The sequence below is a fragment of the Saccopteryx leptura genome, chromosome 1 (assembly GCF_036850995.1).
Source record: "Saccopteryx leptura isolate mSacLep1 chromosome 1, mSacLep1_pri_phased_curated, whole genome shotgun sequence".
In the NCBI taxonomy this organism is placed as follows: domain Eukaryota; kingdom Metazoa; phylum Chordata; class Mammalia; order Chiroptera; family Emballonuridae; genus Saccopteryx; species Saccopteryx leptura.
The window spans coordinates 148,505,245-148,519,542 of record NC_089503.1 but is presented as its reverse complement, the minus strand read 5'-3'; the positions used below and the strand labels follow the sequence as shown (position 1 = coordinate 148,519,542).

Below are 14,298 nucleotides of genomic sequence, written 5' to 3'. Positions count from 1 at the left end.
CCAGACACCGATGGAAACACACGGTGGCTAGGATAGGGGGTACAAACGGCCTCCAGTGTACAGACACGGAAGCAACACTTGTTGGAGTTCACGTTTATATAATTTTGAATCATGTAATCCCTAAAATGGAAAAAAAAAAATTTTTTTTTTCTTTTTCTGAAGCTGGAAACGGGAGAGACAGACAGACTCCCGCATGCGCCCGACCGGGATCCACCCGGCACGCCCACCAGGGGCGACGCTCTGCCCGCCAGGGGGCGATGCTCTGCCCCTCCGGGGCGTCGCTCTGCTGCGACCAGAGCCACTCTAGCGCCTGGGGCAGAGGCCAAGGAGCCATCCCCAGTGCCCGGGCCATCTTTGCTCCAATGGAGCCTTGGCTGCGGGAGGGGAAGAGAGAGACAGAGAGGAAGGAGGGGGGGGGAGTGGAGAAGCAAATGGGCGCTTCTCCTATGTGCCCTGGCCGGGAATCGAACCCGGGTCCCCCACACGCCAGGCCGACGCTCTACCGCTGAGCCAACTGGCCAGGGCCTAAAATGGCAAATATTTTAAAAGGGAAGACATTAAGTGTAAATCAAAATTTAACATAACCATACAGAAGAAAGGATTACTTTAGATGATTAAAGTATCATACCTTTGGAAAGATATTATATATTCTAAGGATAAAAAGAGTTTGAAATTCAGTGGTTCTACTGTATTAACAGGCGTAGGGAGAGAGCCAAAAGCGACTCCAGGAGGTGAGGTGGGTGTAATGCCAGAAAGAGGGGAGACACACAGTGTCCGACCTGCAGACAGGCCACGGAGAACAATACCAGGCAGCAGTCCTCGTGAACACGGCTCCTACAGGCGGGCACAGGGAACTGTCTTTCATGACTCGAGAGCTCATTTTGTTTTATCACTAAATAATATTCCGTTGTCTGGATGGACTGCAGCTTGTTTACTGGTACATTCAGCTACTGAAGGACATCTTGGTTGCTTCCAGGTTTTGAAAATTATGAATAAAGCTGCTATAAACATCGTGTGCAGGTTTCTGTGTGGACCAGGCTTTTTAACTCCTCTGGGTGAATACCAAGGAGTCTGTTGCTGGACTGCGTGGTGAGGGTGTGTCTGCTTCTGTAAGCAGCTGCCGAGGTCAGGCCTGAGGAGAGACGTCCCAGTGAGCCTTGTCCTGACGTGTTCCTGCACTGGGCCTGTCTGACAGTGTGCTGCCTGGCTGCGTTAGGCTCTCTCGCCCCACAGAAGTGCTCTTCTTGGACCTACACCTAATGGCAGTGTCCCCCGGCTCTGACCTTGTCTCCCTGGACGTCCCTGCTGCACTCAGATGAGAGCCCTAGAGCTGCCCAGTAGCGAGCAGGTTGTTCTCAAGACACTTCCCAGAGCCGTCCCAGCAGCAGGGACCTGGGTGCTCAGAGAAGCCGCAGCAGCCTGTGAGAGCCTCTCTGCTGGGGGACCCCGCCATGCCACCACAGCAGAGTCTGTACTCGCCTCCAGTCTCCCCAAGCTAGTCAGAGACCTACACCTGGATGGCTGCTACTCAGGAGATGAGGGAGGGCAGGCTTCCAAAGGAGTGACACACTATGCTTGCCTCCTCATTGTTCTCTGAATTCCCTGGGTGTGTGTGAGGTAGACAGATACACGTGTGTCAGTGTTCTGTGCTCTCTGATAGGTACTTATGTTTAGCACCCCAGATGTCTGTTGTGATAGCCCAGAACAAGTGCTATTTTATTTATTCACTCAACAAACATTTATTGAACCCCTTTCTCCTGATATGACAGACACTGCTAGAGACAAGCGGTGGACAGACATGGCCCCTCTTCTCATGAATAAACACTATGGGGCAAGGGGATGAAAGAATAAACAAATATATGTAAAACTGTCAGAGAATACTGCGTGCTGTGAAAATGAGGAGAGTGAGTATAGGGTGACGGTAACTGACAGGTGTGTGGGGTGACATACTTGGATGGTCAAGGAAAGCCTCCCTGAGGAGGGACACTCAAGAAGAAGGCTGAGTGACATGACGTGGCACGGGAAGGTCACAGCAGGTTAAAGGGAGCAGCTGTGCTCTGTCCCTGCAGGCAGGACAGGCTCTGGGCATTGGTGGGAAAGCCACTGTGCAATGAGCAAGGAGGAGACTGCAGGGGAGGCAGCAAAGGGCAGGGAAGGCCCCTCACAAAAGCCTCAGCACCCGCCGTCCAGGTGGGGGTCTAATTCTAACCCTGGAGGCCACTGCAGGATCTGAAGCAGAGGCCTGATGGGTCTGACTGTGTTAGAAGTCATCAGTCAGGACTCAGGGTAGTAGGAGACAGGAGATGCTGTGGTCCGGAATAAAGACCTGAACTTGGGGTGCTTGGCAAATGACTGGTTTTCTGGCAGCTCTATCAGGTTCCCGTTTTATAGTGAAGAAAACTGAAGTAAAGAATTGAGCTGTTTCCTCACGTTCTACAGCACAGAGAGAGGATATCAGTTCTAAAAAGGCCTCAGTGGTCAACAATGGTTTGCTGGGGACTTTTAAAAACTAACATCCAGCCCTGGCCAGTGGCTCAGTGGATAGAATGTCGGCCCAGTGTATGGACATCCTGGGTTCAATTCCCAGTCAGGGCACGCAGGAGAAGCACTCATCTGCTTCTCCCTTCTTCTCCTCCTTCTCTCTCTCTTCCCTCCCACAGCCAGTGGCTCAACTGATTCAAGCATCAACCCCAGCTGAAGAAACTCCTATGGTCCCAGAGCATTCAGCCTCTGGCACTAAAAATAGTTTGGTACTTGTAACATCAGCTCCAGACGGGGTTGCCAATTGGATCCTGGTCAAGGCGCATGTGGGAGTCTGTCTCACTATTTTCCCTCCTCTCACCTAAGAAAACAAAACAAAAGAAAAAAGACTAATATCCAAGTTGTACCCTCAGAAATTTTTGGAAAATTTTTGTTGCCTGGAACCCAATATGATTATTTAAAAAAAACTCCTCAGGGAATCTAGTGAGCAACTAGATTCAGGGACCATTGACCCATTAAAATCCAATTTATGAAAGAGTAAGTCGAGGGCCTTTGTGATTGAATGACTGGCCCATTCTGGTTACCATCAGAGATAGTGGTGGACGCTGAAGACCAAAAGGAGACAATCTTAAATTCCGGGTTAACTAATAAAAGCAACATACCGCGGTGAGAGAGAAGTCTGTGAAGAGAAGGAAGAACAAGGTGACGTTAGCCTGATCTAGTGTTACCGCACCTGGAGTGAAGGTGGTCGTCTGTAAGAAGACAGACAACCGGCATCTGGAAAGGTTTTAGCCTGAGCATCTCACTGGCTTACCTGAGGCCATAAACCACTCACAGCCACACCAGTGCTCTCTCGAGTTCCAGGTGCATGTTCCCAAGGCAGGAGAGGACTCTGGGTTATTTTTTATGGGTTTTTTTTAACACCCATCCACGGTGTTCGAGTTCCTTCACAGGCTAGGGCTCCTCATGGGAATAGTGACACGGCACCGTCCCACATTGGCGAAGGTGAACCTAAAGCAGTTACTGTTCTCTGCATCTCCTGATTTCCTGCTCAGAATCAGTGTGTCACTGGGGTCATTCGAGGCCTCAGAGCAAAGGGCTTCACAGTACTCTCCTCTGACCAGGCGGCCCTGCCCTGTGCTCACGCCCTGCGGGTTCGAATTGGTAATCATGACCTCGCTGTCCTGGGGGAGAAGTGCCTGCTCTCTGATGGTTCTTGTGTCCAGCCTGCATGCTGTTACTTCAAGTGTAGGTTATATATACGGTGCCTCTTAATATTTATAGACATCGGCAGAATCTAACCATGACCAATTTGGTGTCTCTAATTAATCCCAGTTTAAAAGACTCTCCTTCTCAAATGAACAGCAATACAAAAAAAAAAACCTGTTACAGTTTTTCAGTTCCCTGACTTGCGAAATTGTGCCGACAGTCTAAGATATTCTGCTATAGGAACACTAAACCCTGCAGCTTTCAGTTTTATTTATGAAGAAGTAAAATGTTTTTATATTGAATGCTTACTCAATTTTCCCAATGTTTGGTGTTTGTCTTTTTTCATTATGAATGAATAATTGGGGAAGGAGAGTGTTGTTCACTGAAGGTGCAGCAAACTTAGAGCTATGTTATCTGATCTGCAGAGCAATTAGGAAAGACTTATGCAGAGAGGGAGTTGCACTGAAAGGAAGTACATGCTAAACAAGAAAACCATTTTCAATATTCTCTCTGAACGTGGTGACCGCTGCACTTAGCAGACCGTGAAGGAGCATCGGGGACCACCCAATGCATTGTTGTTTGTGAGTGAAGAAAGCAAGACAGAGAAGTCGTGTCACTTGCCCAAGATGCCAGAATTATTTCTTTTAGGTAAGATTGCTTTACACTTGTGTGTTTTACATCAAACAGGATTTTTTAGCAACACATCTCTTACGGAAGTCAAGATTATAATCTTAGAAAGCAGAAATTCCCTGCTTTAACCGATGCAACCCAAGATTCAGCTGTAGCACCCACCAGCCTTACCAACTTCCAGGCTTGAGAAGCTACAGATAAAGTTTACATTCATCCAACTCAAAGTCTATCTACAATTTAGTAAAGTGTCCCTCTGCTTGGACTTGGGTGGATCAGCTTACCAAAGAAGATGGTGATCTGAATGAATCAAAAGCACATATCTATTTATATTTATCTCAACCTTTCATGGCTTTTAAAATAACTTAGTATTCAGTCCCATTTTTAAAATTAAGATACAATTTGCACAAATCTTTTTTTTTTTTTTTTTACAGAGACAGAGAGTGAGTCAGAGAGAGGGATAGATAGGGACAGACAGGAACGAAGAGAGATGAGAAGCATCAATCATTAGTTTTTCCATTGCGCATTGCAACACCTTAGTTGTTCATTGATTGCTTTCTCATACGTGCCTTGACCGCGGGCCTTCAGCAGGCCAAGTAACCCCTTGCTGGAGCCAGCGACCTTGGGTTCAAGCTGGTGAGCTTTTGTTCAAACCAGATGAGCCCGCGCTCAAGCTGGCGACCTCGGGGTCTCGAACCTGGGTCCTCTGCATCCCAGTCCGACGCTGTATCCACTGCGCCACCACCTGGTCAGGCAATTTGCACAAATCTTAAATGAACAACTTAAAGGATGGTTACATGTATATACATCTCGTAACCACCACAAAGAGCAAGACATAGAATACTCCTAGCATCTGTGAAGGTTCCCTGGTGCAGCTCCCCATCTGTAGTGACTCCGGGCTCTGACCTCTGCCATCATTGTTCGCAGATAAGATTCGCATGAGTTTGAGAATGGTACCACACACTAGGTACTGTTTGTGTGCAGTTCTTTAATTCCACATAAAGTGTGTGAGATACATTCACGTTGTTCGTGCATATCAGTAGCTTGGCTTTCTTGATGCTGTATAGAATTCCCTTGTGTGGATGTACTGCGCTGTCTTCACCCCCATGCTGCTGACGGGTCTTTGGGATGTTTCTAGTGCTGTGGGATATTGTGTAGACATCAGTTATAAACAGAAATGGCCTTCACTTCTAGGAGTGGAATTCTTGGGTCATTTTACTTTGTTTTCCTTTTGGTGTCTTTCATTTTAGCCCTGGACCACAATCTAACTTTTTAGGTTCTCAAGTGAACCATAAAAATTCACCTCTCGGTGGGCTGACCAGGTGTTCCAGATGACAGATTTCACAGCTTAAAATGGTCCACCAAGAGGTAACGTCTTTCATGGTTCACTCCCTACAGTGTCTCTGATGGGTTTTGCTCCTCTGTTTCCTTCTCCTTAACTTCCTCTTGTCTGTAGTCTGACGTAATGTGGAGGGAGAGGGACAGCAGAGTCCTAAAGGGGACAGGCAGGGCCTCCCTTTCCCTCCCTCCCTTGTGGAGACCGTGTGGTGCAGCGTGAGGTGCAGGCAAAGCCCCAGGCTGGGCGTGGGTGTCCAGGCTGGATTCTGCCTCCTACGTCATAGCTTCACATAGCTTCTCTCGCAACAGGTTCATGTGTTTAGACCTGGCCACAGACCAACCTCACCTGCTGATAGGACCAGCTTTTGCCCCTAGATAACGTGACCCTGGTTTTATTTGGGCTCTTCTCATTCCTGCTGCTCAGCGTCCTCACTGTACAGTTTCCATGACTCCTTGGCCCGCAAAGTAGCACTCTGTGAGCTGGTGACTCATTCTATTAAGGCTCTCCCATGAGCCCATCAGTGTAACTGAACTTGCTAGCTAATATCTGTATCGCCTTTCCCAGGTAACAGGGTGCCTTGTGCTAAAATGTAAGTTTCCCTGATGCACTTGACAACTAGCCCAGGGCTTGGGGCTCCTGGCAGAATGGCCAGGAAGATTTACTCAGGCACGCTTTCGGGTAAGACCCACATGCACAAATATCTGTCCATGCTTACAATCTCTGAGGTTGCTTAGTCCAAGTATCTGAAGAAAAAAAGAACATGGTTCAAATAAATATATTAACTGACAAAAAAAATTGCTAGGAATGTCAATCGCAATTAAAGTGGTTGTTAGTCAATGACTAGGAGAAGAAGGTTTGTTGGGATATGATGTCCAGTCCAAACTACTGCAGAACAGATAATCTCCTCCTGGGCCCGGTGCTCCCCAAACTACACGAAACACAGGAGACCAAGGCATAACTGCTGGGATTTAATTGTTAATAAACCAAGAAGACAATAAAAGTGTGGCTTTCCAGGCCAAAGGTAGGAAAACACAGAACTTGAGGCAACAACTGAGTGGTACAAGTCATGCAATCATTCTGTTTTGCATATACATAGCATTTCTTCTATAAATTCAAAGAATGATTTTATACTTCAAAAAAATTATCTTACTTAAAAAAAAATTCTTAGCTAGAGAAAAGGGCCAGGCAATGTCCCTCCATTTTATTTATGTGTAGAAAATCTGAAGCGTGAAGGGTTAAATAACTTTCCTAATTTCAATGTTGTCCTGACCCATAGAGTAGGTGGCGTAATTTTGCGTGAACACTGTATTTATTACTTTACGCTCAGACTGTGTGCGACTGACTGTTTGAGGGATGGCTAAGAGGGCAGGTGACAGACACGTGCTGAGACGCAGCCTCCTTCACTCTGGAGTCTGCCGGGAGCACTCCTGTTCCACCTTGATCAGCCCGGTGCCCTGTGACCGCCTGAGCTGGATGCCCGTCCCTGCTCCCACAAGCCCCTGGGCAGCGTGCGGGAGCCCGTAGCTCCTGGCTCTGAAATGGCTGTGGACTCAGCAGCCTCTCCCCCGGGTGCAGGAGCCTGGGGAACCTGCTTATCACCCCCGAGCACGGCGCTGGGCACGACGTCTGTGGCCGGTCTGCACTGACAGCACTGTTCTCCTGACATCCCAGCGATACTCAGTACCAGAGCGTAGCATTCCCGTTTCTGTGTTCCAGCGTTGTCTCTGAGAGGCTGTTGTGTTGGAAATGTGTCACTCATGTTGACAGACAGCAGCCCTGTGGTTCAGCCAGGTGCAGCAGGCAGACACCAGGCTGCAGCGGTGGTGATTCGTTCCCCCAGTTCCCCTTCCTTCCCCTGGAAGATGGGACAGATAGCAGCCTCCCCCTCAGGTCATGGACGGGATTTACTGGGTAGTGACAGAGGGACAGGGGGTTTAGAAGATTCCTCAGCGCTCAGAACATGCTAGTTTCTTTATTTAGAGGTCAAAGAGTTTTTGTTTTGTTCTTCACATTTGGTTTTCCTTGGCTTGCTATAGCACTGCTCACAGCCTTTCATATGCCGAGTGCCTATAAATCTGCAGAAAATCCCAGAAATAGTGCAGCTGGGCGTGTCTTTAGGGACATTCTTATCATCGGTTTTAAGATAATATTAACATTCCCTGAACCAAAATTGATACACTGGCTTAACAAGTATAGATGCCACCGGAGGGGAGAGGGGGCATTGGGACACAGTGTTTGCAATGGGAGCTGACCTATCAACACACAAGAGACAAACAGACAGATTCTGTGTTACCTCACTTAAAAGTCTTTCTTTTTAAAAAAGTGAAGTGCAAGTGAAATGACTGATTCTAAAGCGAGGGCTGAAAATACTGCTCAAATAAAAACCAGCTAGGCTTTATGCATCGGTTTCTGGTGAAGTGGGAGGATGATATCTTGATCAAGATGCAGAGCTGGACCTCCTTATTCAAGCACTCCTGCGATTATCTTCCTTCTGTTGCATCTGATCAGAACTTCCGCCAGAGCCAGGAAGCTTTTCAAGTATGAAATAATCTGAAAGGAGGAGGAAAGAAGGAAGTAACTGACCCAAGTGAAAAGAGGAACAGGCTCCAAACCAAAAGAGGTTTAAAATGTAACAAACCAGCAGAGCGCTCTGAGCCACCACTCCCAAGGTAAGCAAGAGCCTGACTTGACTGCTAATGAAAAATGTTAGGAATCAAGGGTCATTTTAAACAATCAATGACTTTTTTATCTTGTCAAACACAGACTTTGGGGCCTTAGGATGTGATGGGTGATGTTACTGTTTCTTGACTCGTGCGTGTGTGCGTGTGTGTGTGTGCTTTGCCGTTGCCTTGTTTCCAAGCAGAAGGACAGACTCTGACTTTGAAAATTCCAGAAATTTATCAACAATTTGTCATTTTAAGACCTATGAGTAATTGTTAGGTTACCTGTCGGAAATATTTTCCAAATCAAAACTAAAATGTCCTGTCCTCTTTTAAAGTGGGTGAAGTGAAGCTTGTTTGGGTGCTGCATTATACTAAAAAGGCTTTTTGTTTAACATATGTTCATTCCGCTGGGTCTTTGTTTATGAACTTCAGGGCTTTTCCTATTAAGTTATTTTGAATGGAAAGAGTGCATTTATTTTCCCATAAAAAAATCTTTATCTAAGTGGACATCTCTTTGGCAAACAATTTTAATACTTGTAATGTACTGAAATGTCTACTCTGCATAGAACAACATAGATGATAAGTTCTCCAGGAAGCAGAGAGAGCAGCTCATTACTGTACTTTCAGGGACAGCTGTTGGCCTCCCCACGTCAGGTGCAGGCCCAGCACCTTTTAAAAAGCTGATAAATTTCAATGTTGAAGTTCAGTTCAAATATGCTGGCATAACATTACTTAAATAAGTACTTATACCGTAAAATGCATTATGTACAGTCAGTTCTCCTCTGTTTCAGAAAGGAAATGCATCCCTCATAATTAAAGTCGTTTGCCCAACTTTGTCCTTGACACAAGTGTTGTGTCTGGCCTTGCTGGGGGTGGGGGGGACTCATTCAACAAAAGTGTCGGAGATTATTTCATGTCTCCCCATTTGGGTTATCTGTCCCTATATTTTACCAATAAATTTTATAAGTTAACTGCGCCTCATATCTGATTTGGTATTTCAGGTGAAAGTTTTGTCTGTTGGTATTTCAGGTGAAGTTTTGTCTGTTGATGTGTTCCGACCAGGAACAGATTTGGACACATTAACTATCAGACATGATCACCACAGAAAGCAGGGCCTGACTCTGGGCTTTCTTTTTTCTGTTTATCATGATTATGTTGCCCTAGTTCAGGTCGCTCCTTCATGAACAAATATTCAATAAACCAGCTCTTCTGTGTCTAGTGCTGGTGCTGGTAATATCGAAACAGATTAGCTCAAGAACTTCAGAGCTAATCAAGCTATACAAGTTCAGGGCAGCTGTGCTTGACAGTCATTTATAGAAATTTGGGTAAGAATAATATTTGGGGGCAAGTTTTACTTGAATCTTGATTTAGTATCTTCTTGGTTGTTAAAAGAAGTTAGTTAACCTCTTTGATTTGGTCTTTTCTCATCTATAAGATGGAGATTACAATAGTATCTGTTTCCTGTGGTGGCTGTAGGATTAAATGAGACATTCCATGTAATGGTGTTTAGAAGGTGATCCAAAATAAGCTCTTGACTACATATTCTCGATGCTGACATTCAACAGATGATGGTAATCATTTCACGAGCACAGTTAACAATATTGGATGACTATATTATTAACAATATTGCATATTTGAAAGATCCTAAGGGTGTAGATCTTAAAATTTCTCATCACAAGAAAACAATTGTAACCATGTAAGGTGATGAACAATACCAAAAGGTAGCAATAATTTCAAATATATGCATATAGCAAATCATGTGCATATCTTAAACTTATACAATGTTATATGTCGATTATACCAATGAAACAAATAAAAAACAACTGTCCAATATATCTATTCCGGTGAGTAGGCAGAAGGCAGGCAGTAATATTTTGTTGATAACATCAAAATTGAACGTTCAGTCTAGTTGAACATGTTCTGTTTCCTCCTATTTGCCATTTTAGAACATTGAAGTAAACACTCTAAAATGATCTTAACTGAGTGAAAATTGGCTGGAAGTTTTGAAAAGGCTGGTGATAGGAAGGCTTTCAAAGATACTTTGTTTTATATCACAGAGCTCTTTGGTTCTTTTAAGTATAAACTGTACCCATTAGAAGACATGTTTTCAACTTTAAATTATCAACTTAAGCAATTCGATGCTAAGACCTGGAGTCATCTGTGTATTTAAGCGTTTGTTCAGTAAACATTGTTTGCCTCTTCTGTGCTAGGTGCTTTGCTATTCACTAGGAATACGAAGATGAACAGACCTGGTCTCTGCCTCCGTTTAACCAGGTAGGAAGACACCCAATTTCCAGTAATTTAGGTCATCACGCTGTAATAGAGAATGAACTTGTGTGGGCATGTGGAGGAAGGAGTGACTAAGTGTCCCACCTGCTGCACAGCGCAGGTGACAGTGATGGGATCAGCTGCACATAAATACTCTGTCCTTCCCTCCTGCTGTGTCCAAAGCATTGTCCTTCGTGTGAAAATTATTAGCCTCATTGTCAAGAAACCATATGAAATATTAGCAATAAAAGCACTCAGACTTGGGCAGGGATGGGTTCTTTTAAATCTCCTTCTGCCCTCACAACAGCCGATAGTGTGCTGTGTGTTAGAGCAGACAGGATGCTGGTGCTAGTGTATTGGTAGGAAATAGCAGATTCTGATTATGATAATGTAATAAATATGCAATTAATATGTTTTTGACTTATAGCAGGTTTCTGGATGGCTGATCACTCCTCCACCTTCCTTTTCCTGAGTTTACTATTCTGGTCTTTTCCTTCATTCATTTCTGCTTCCATCTATGACTCAACAAAAGCAAAAGTAGAATGGACGAAACTCCCCCCTGACACGGTACAATTGTACATCAACGGTCACGAAGTGACAAGCATTAGCTACAATGAGAGTCACCTTCCCAAACTTCGCTTTCTCAATCTCTCTTCTCATTGTGTCCGAACTTTGTCAGAGAAAGCTCTCTTGGGTCTGAAAGAGAAATGCCTGAAAAAGCTTCCAGAATCATCCTTGAACCAAACCCAGGAAGTAATTAAGTCGGTCTGTGCCTGTGAATTCATCAGGAGCTACACCACCCCACCAAACAACACGGTTTGTGCAGAAATGTTGACAAGCTGTGGGAACGGTTCTGTGGGTATTTCTCTGGGGCTCTCCCTTCTGCTGCTGCTACTGCTGCTCTGTGGAATTGGCTGTGTGTGGCACTGGAGACACCGGGACACGACACAGTTTGCCTTCCCCAGGTTTCTGCAAAGGAGAAGCAGCAAGAGGAGAGACTATTCCAAAACGCTGTCCTTGAGTTCCCACATCATCAGCTCGAGGTCGAAAGTTCAGACCCAGGACAGCCAGCCTGCTGCCAAGGGAACTCGCCCGCACGACAGCTATGAAAACTTGGAGGCTGGTGGGTCCAAAGCTGAAGAAGCCGACAAGGAGCTGTATGAGAACACTCGGCAGTGCCACCTCGAGGACCACATCTATGGAAATGCAGTGTCATGTGACTATTACAACTTCCAGAGGCTGGGTGCTCCCGAAGCCCCTCAAGAAGAAGACATATATATTCTTCCGGATTGATGCTGACTTTTACATCCCGGGGGTAGCTACGGGAGGGTGCTCACTGGGACGTTTATTGTCAAGCAGGTGCCTCTGATGAAACTCAGTGTATCTGATCTGAATCTTCACTGCGTGCATCACTCTGGGTTAAGCCTCCGTGCCCCTTCCACCTCCTTGCCCTGGGCCAGTTCTGCGTTGTGTTGTGCTGATGCTCCGTCCAATGTTACCTGCTACCTTTTCTGTTTATTCCTCTCTCCACCACCTTCTTCTGGCTCAGGTTACGTGCCACGTCCCCTAGCTGGTCTTTCTGGCTCAGGTTTCCAGTGCTTAGAACTTCCCTGCGGTGCCGCCGGATCTGTCTTCAGAAGACATGGCAGTGGTCAACATCCCTCCTTTACCTAAAACCTTCTTTTGCAAAAGACAAAGTACTCATACTTCTAAGTGCAGAATTCATGGTTTTCCACTGTTGTTTCCATCTACTTTTCCAATGACTTTGACTTCTTTGCTTTCATCAGAATCATCTCAAAACAGGCTGAACTTGTCCCTCTTCCTGACTTCCCTGTCTTCCCCTCCCACACTGGCCCCTGACCATCACACCTTCCGAGTCAGTAGTCCAAGACGTCCACCATTTTCTTTTCTGATCTCCCAGAGATTTTGCTGCCTGTTCATTCCTTGAGCATTTAAACATATGAATGTTTTCTGTGTCATTTTAATATTTAGATATGTCATGTGAGAATGTCTTAAATTCCTGCTAAATATTAAACTGCCTCATCCATTTGGCCAAAATGCCTGGATCGTTGTGTGACGCACTCTGTTCTTCAAGGGCCAGAATTGAATTGTACATTTTGCTAAGTAGTTTTGAAAAAAAAAAACTAATAAATTTATCCATCCTAAGAATCTGTGCTGTGTACCTTTTATCTACTTCTTGCTGTGCTGTGCGCATAGAGGGGTCAGAGAGTGACAGTGAAGACATGGGTTCTGAACAAAAACAGTCTGGTTGGAAAGGAAAGACAGTAATCAAAAAATAAGCACTGCACTACTTATTAAGCTGTGATATCTCATCTCTAGACCTACCCTGAGTTGCTTAGGCTGGTACTTTGGGAACCACATTTTGCCTTTGACAGGTGGACCCACACTGGATCCTGTCAGTAGGGGGCGCTAAGGAGAATGAGTGGGACCTTGTTATGGTGTCCTGTTGCCATGGACTTACCCGGTGTCACCGCTCTCTGAAGTTTCTGTCTCCTCCCAGTCCTTCCAGAACCAACCCATCGCACTGTCCCGGGCAGCACAGCCTGGCGCACCCGCCCCCAGCATGGGAGAGCCGGCTGTCCAGGGCCCTGCTCCACGCCTGCCGCCCGGAGGGACTGGCACTTGGAGCTCTGGGCCCCAAGCCTGTAGGCCCCTCCTGGCTCTGACTGCCCCCCACCCTCAGCGCTGTTGCCTGCGGCATCTCTCCGGGCACCTCAGGCTCAGATTTGTCTTTTCAGACTACCGATACTTTTTTGGCTAATTTTTTACATTCAGTTCTCCCTGCTAAAACAAGCTGATATGGTTTTTATTATCCCAAGTGGACCCAAAATGATACAAATAAAAATGTATAGTAGGTGCCTTAAAGGAAAAAACGTTCTCTGTTTCTGAGAGCAATGGTGGTAGGGAAGAGAGTCTGGGTTTTAACAACAGGGACAAAGGAGACCTCTATGAGCGGGGACCTGAGGACGGGGGCGAGCTTCTGTGTGCCCATGGTGATGGGCACGGCACGGCCGGCGTGTGACGAGAACTCGAGGTGCCAAAGACTTCACCGAGCTCTAGGACCTGGTGGGAGCAGTGTGGCTGCAGTGTGAGGAGGGACGGAGGGGACCCTGTGGGGGGGGGGGGGGCAGCAGCAGAAGACACAGTGCTCATAGGGCCTGGCATGTGGCTCTGGTCCTCTGGTCCACTGGGGGTGCAAGTGGACCTAGGAAGGTGTTTCAGCAGAAGAGTGATGTGATAATGTTTACATTTTAAAAGAGTTACTGAATTGGGAAATGACTGGAAAGGAGTAAGGTGTAAATTCATAAAGTTTAGAAATAGTTCCTTTTTACCTTCTGTAGAGGGAAAGGTTTCACATTGCTCTCAACTTCTAGAATGGTCCTGGAGCAGGCAGTCATTTAAAAGTCTCAAATGCCCTGGCCGGTTGGCTCAGCGGTAGAGTGTCGGCCTGGAGTGCGGGGGACCCGGGTTCGATTCCCGGCCAGGGCACATAGGAGAAGCGCCCATTTGCTTCTCCACCCCCGCCCCCCCTCCTTCCTCTCTCTCTCTTCCCCTCCCGCAGCGAGGCTCCATTGGAGCAAAGATGGCCCGGGCGCTGGGGATGGCTCCTTGGCCTCTGCCCCAGGCGCTAGAGTGGCTCTGGTCTCAGCAGAGCGACACCCCGGAGGGGCAGAGCATCACCCCCTGGTG

At 46.4% G+C, this 14,298-nt stretch overlaps 1 protein-coding gene across 3 annotated transcripts; it reads left to right on the top strand.

The window, feature by feature from the left end:
• Positions 1-4,200: 4,200 nt before the first annotated feature.
• On the top strand, positions 4,201-12,735 carry GAPT (GRB2 binding adaptor protein, transmembrane). Of its 3 annotated transcripts, none has more exons than XM_066360825.1 (3): positions 4,201-4,338; positions 10,530-10,593; positions 11,015-12,735. In XM_066360825.1, exon 3 carries the CDS (start codon positions 11,026-11,028, stop codon positions 11,878-11,880), a length of 855 nt encoding a protein of 284 aa, XP_066216922.1. In that variant the 5' UTR covers positions 4,201-4,338; positions 10,530-10,593; positions 11,015-11,025; the 3' UTR covers positions 11,881-12,735. The 3 variants fall into 3 exon arrangements, with proteins under 3 accessions (XP_066216922.1, XP_066216921.1, XP_066216923.1); XM_066360824.1 differs by lacking the exon at positions 4,201-4,338 and adding an exon at positions 8,253-8,325; XM_066360826.1 differs by lacking the exon at positions 4,201-4,338 and adding an exon at positions 8,287-8,325 and having other exon boundaries at positions 11,267-12,735.
• The last annotated feature ends 1,563 nt before the right edge of the window (positions 12,736-14,298 follow it).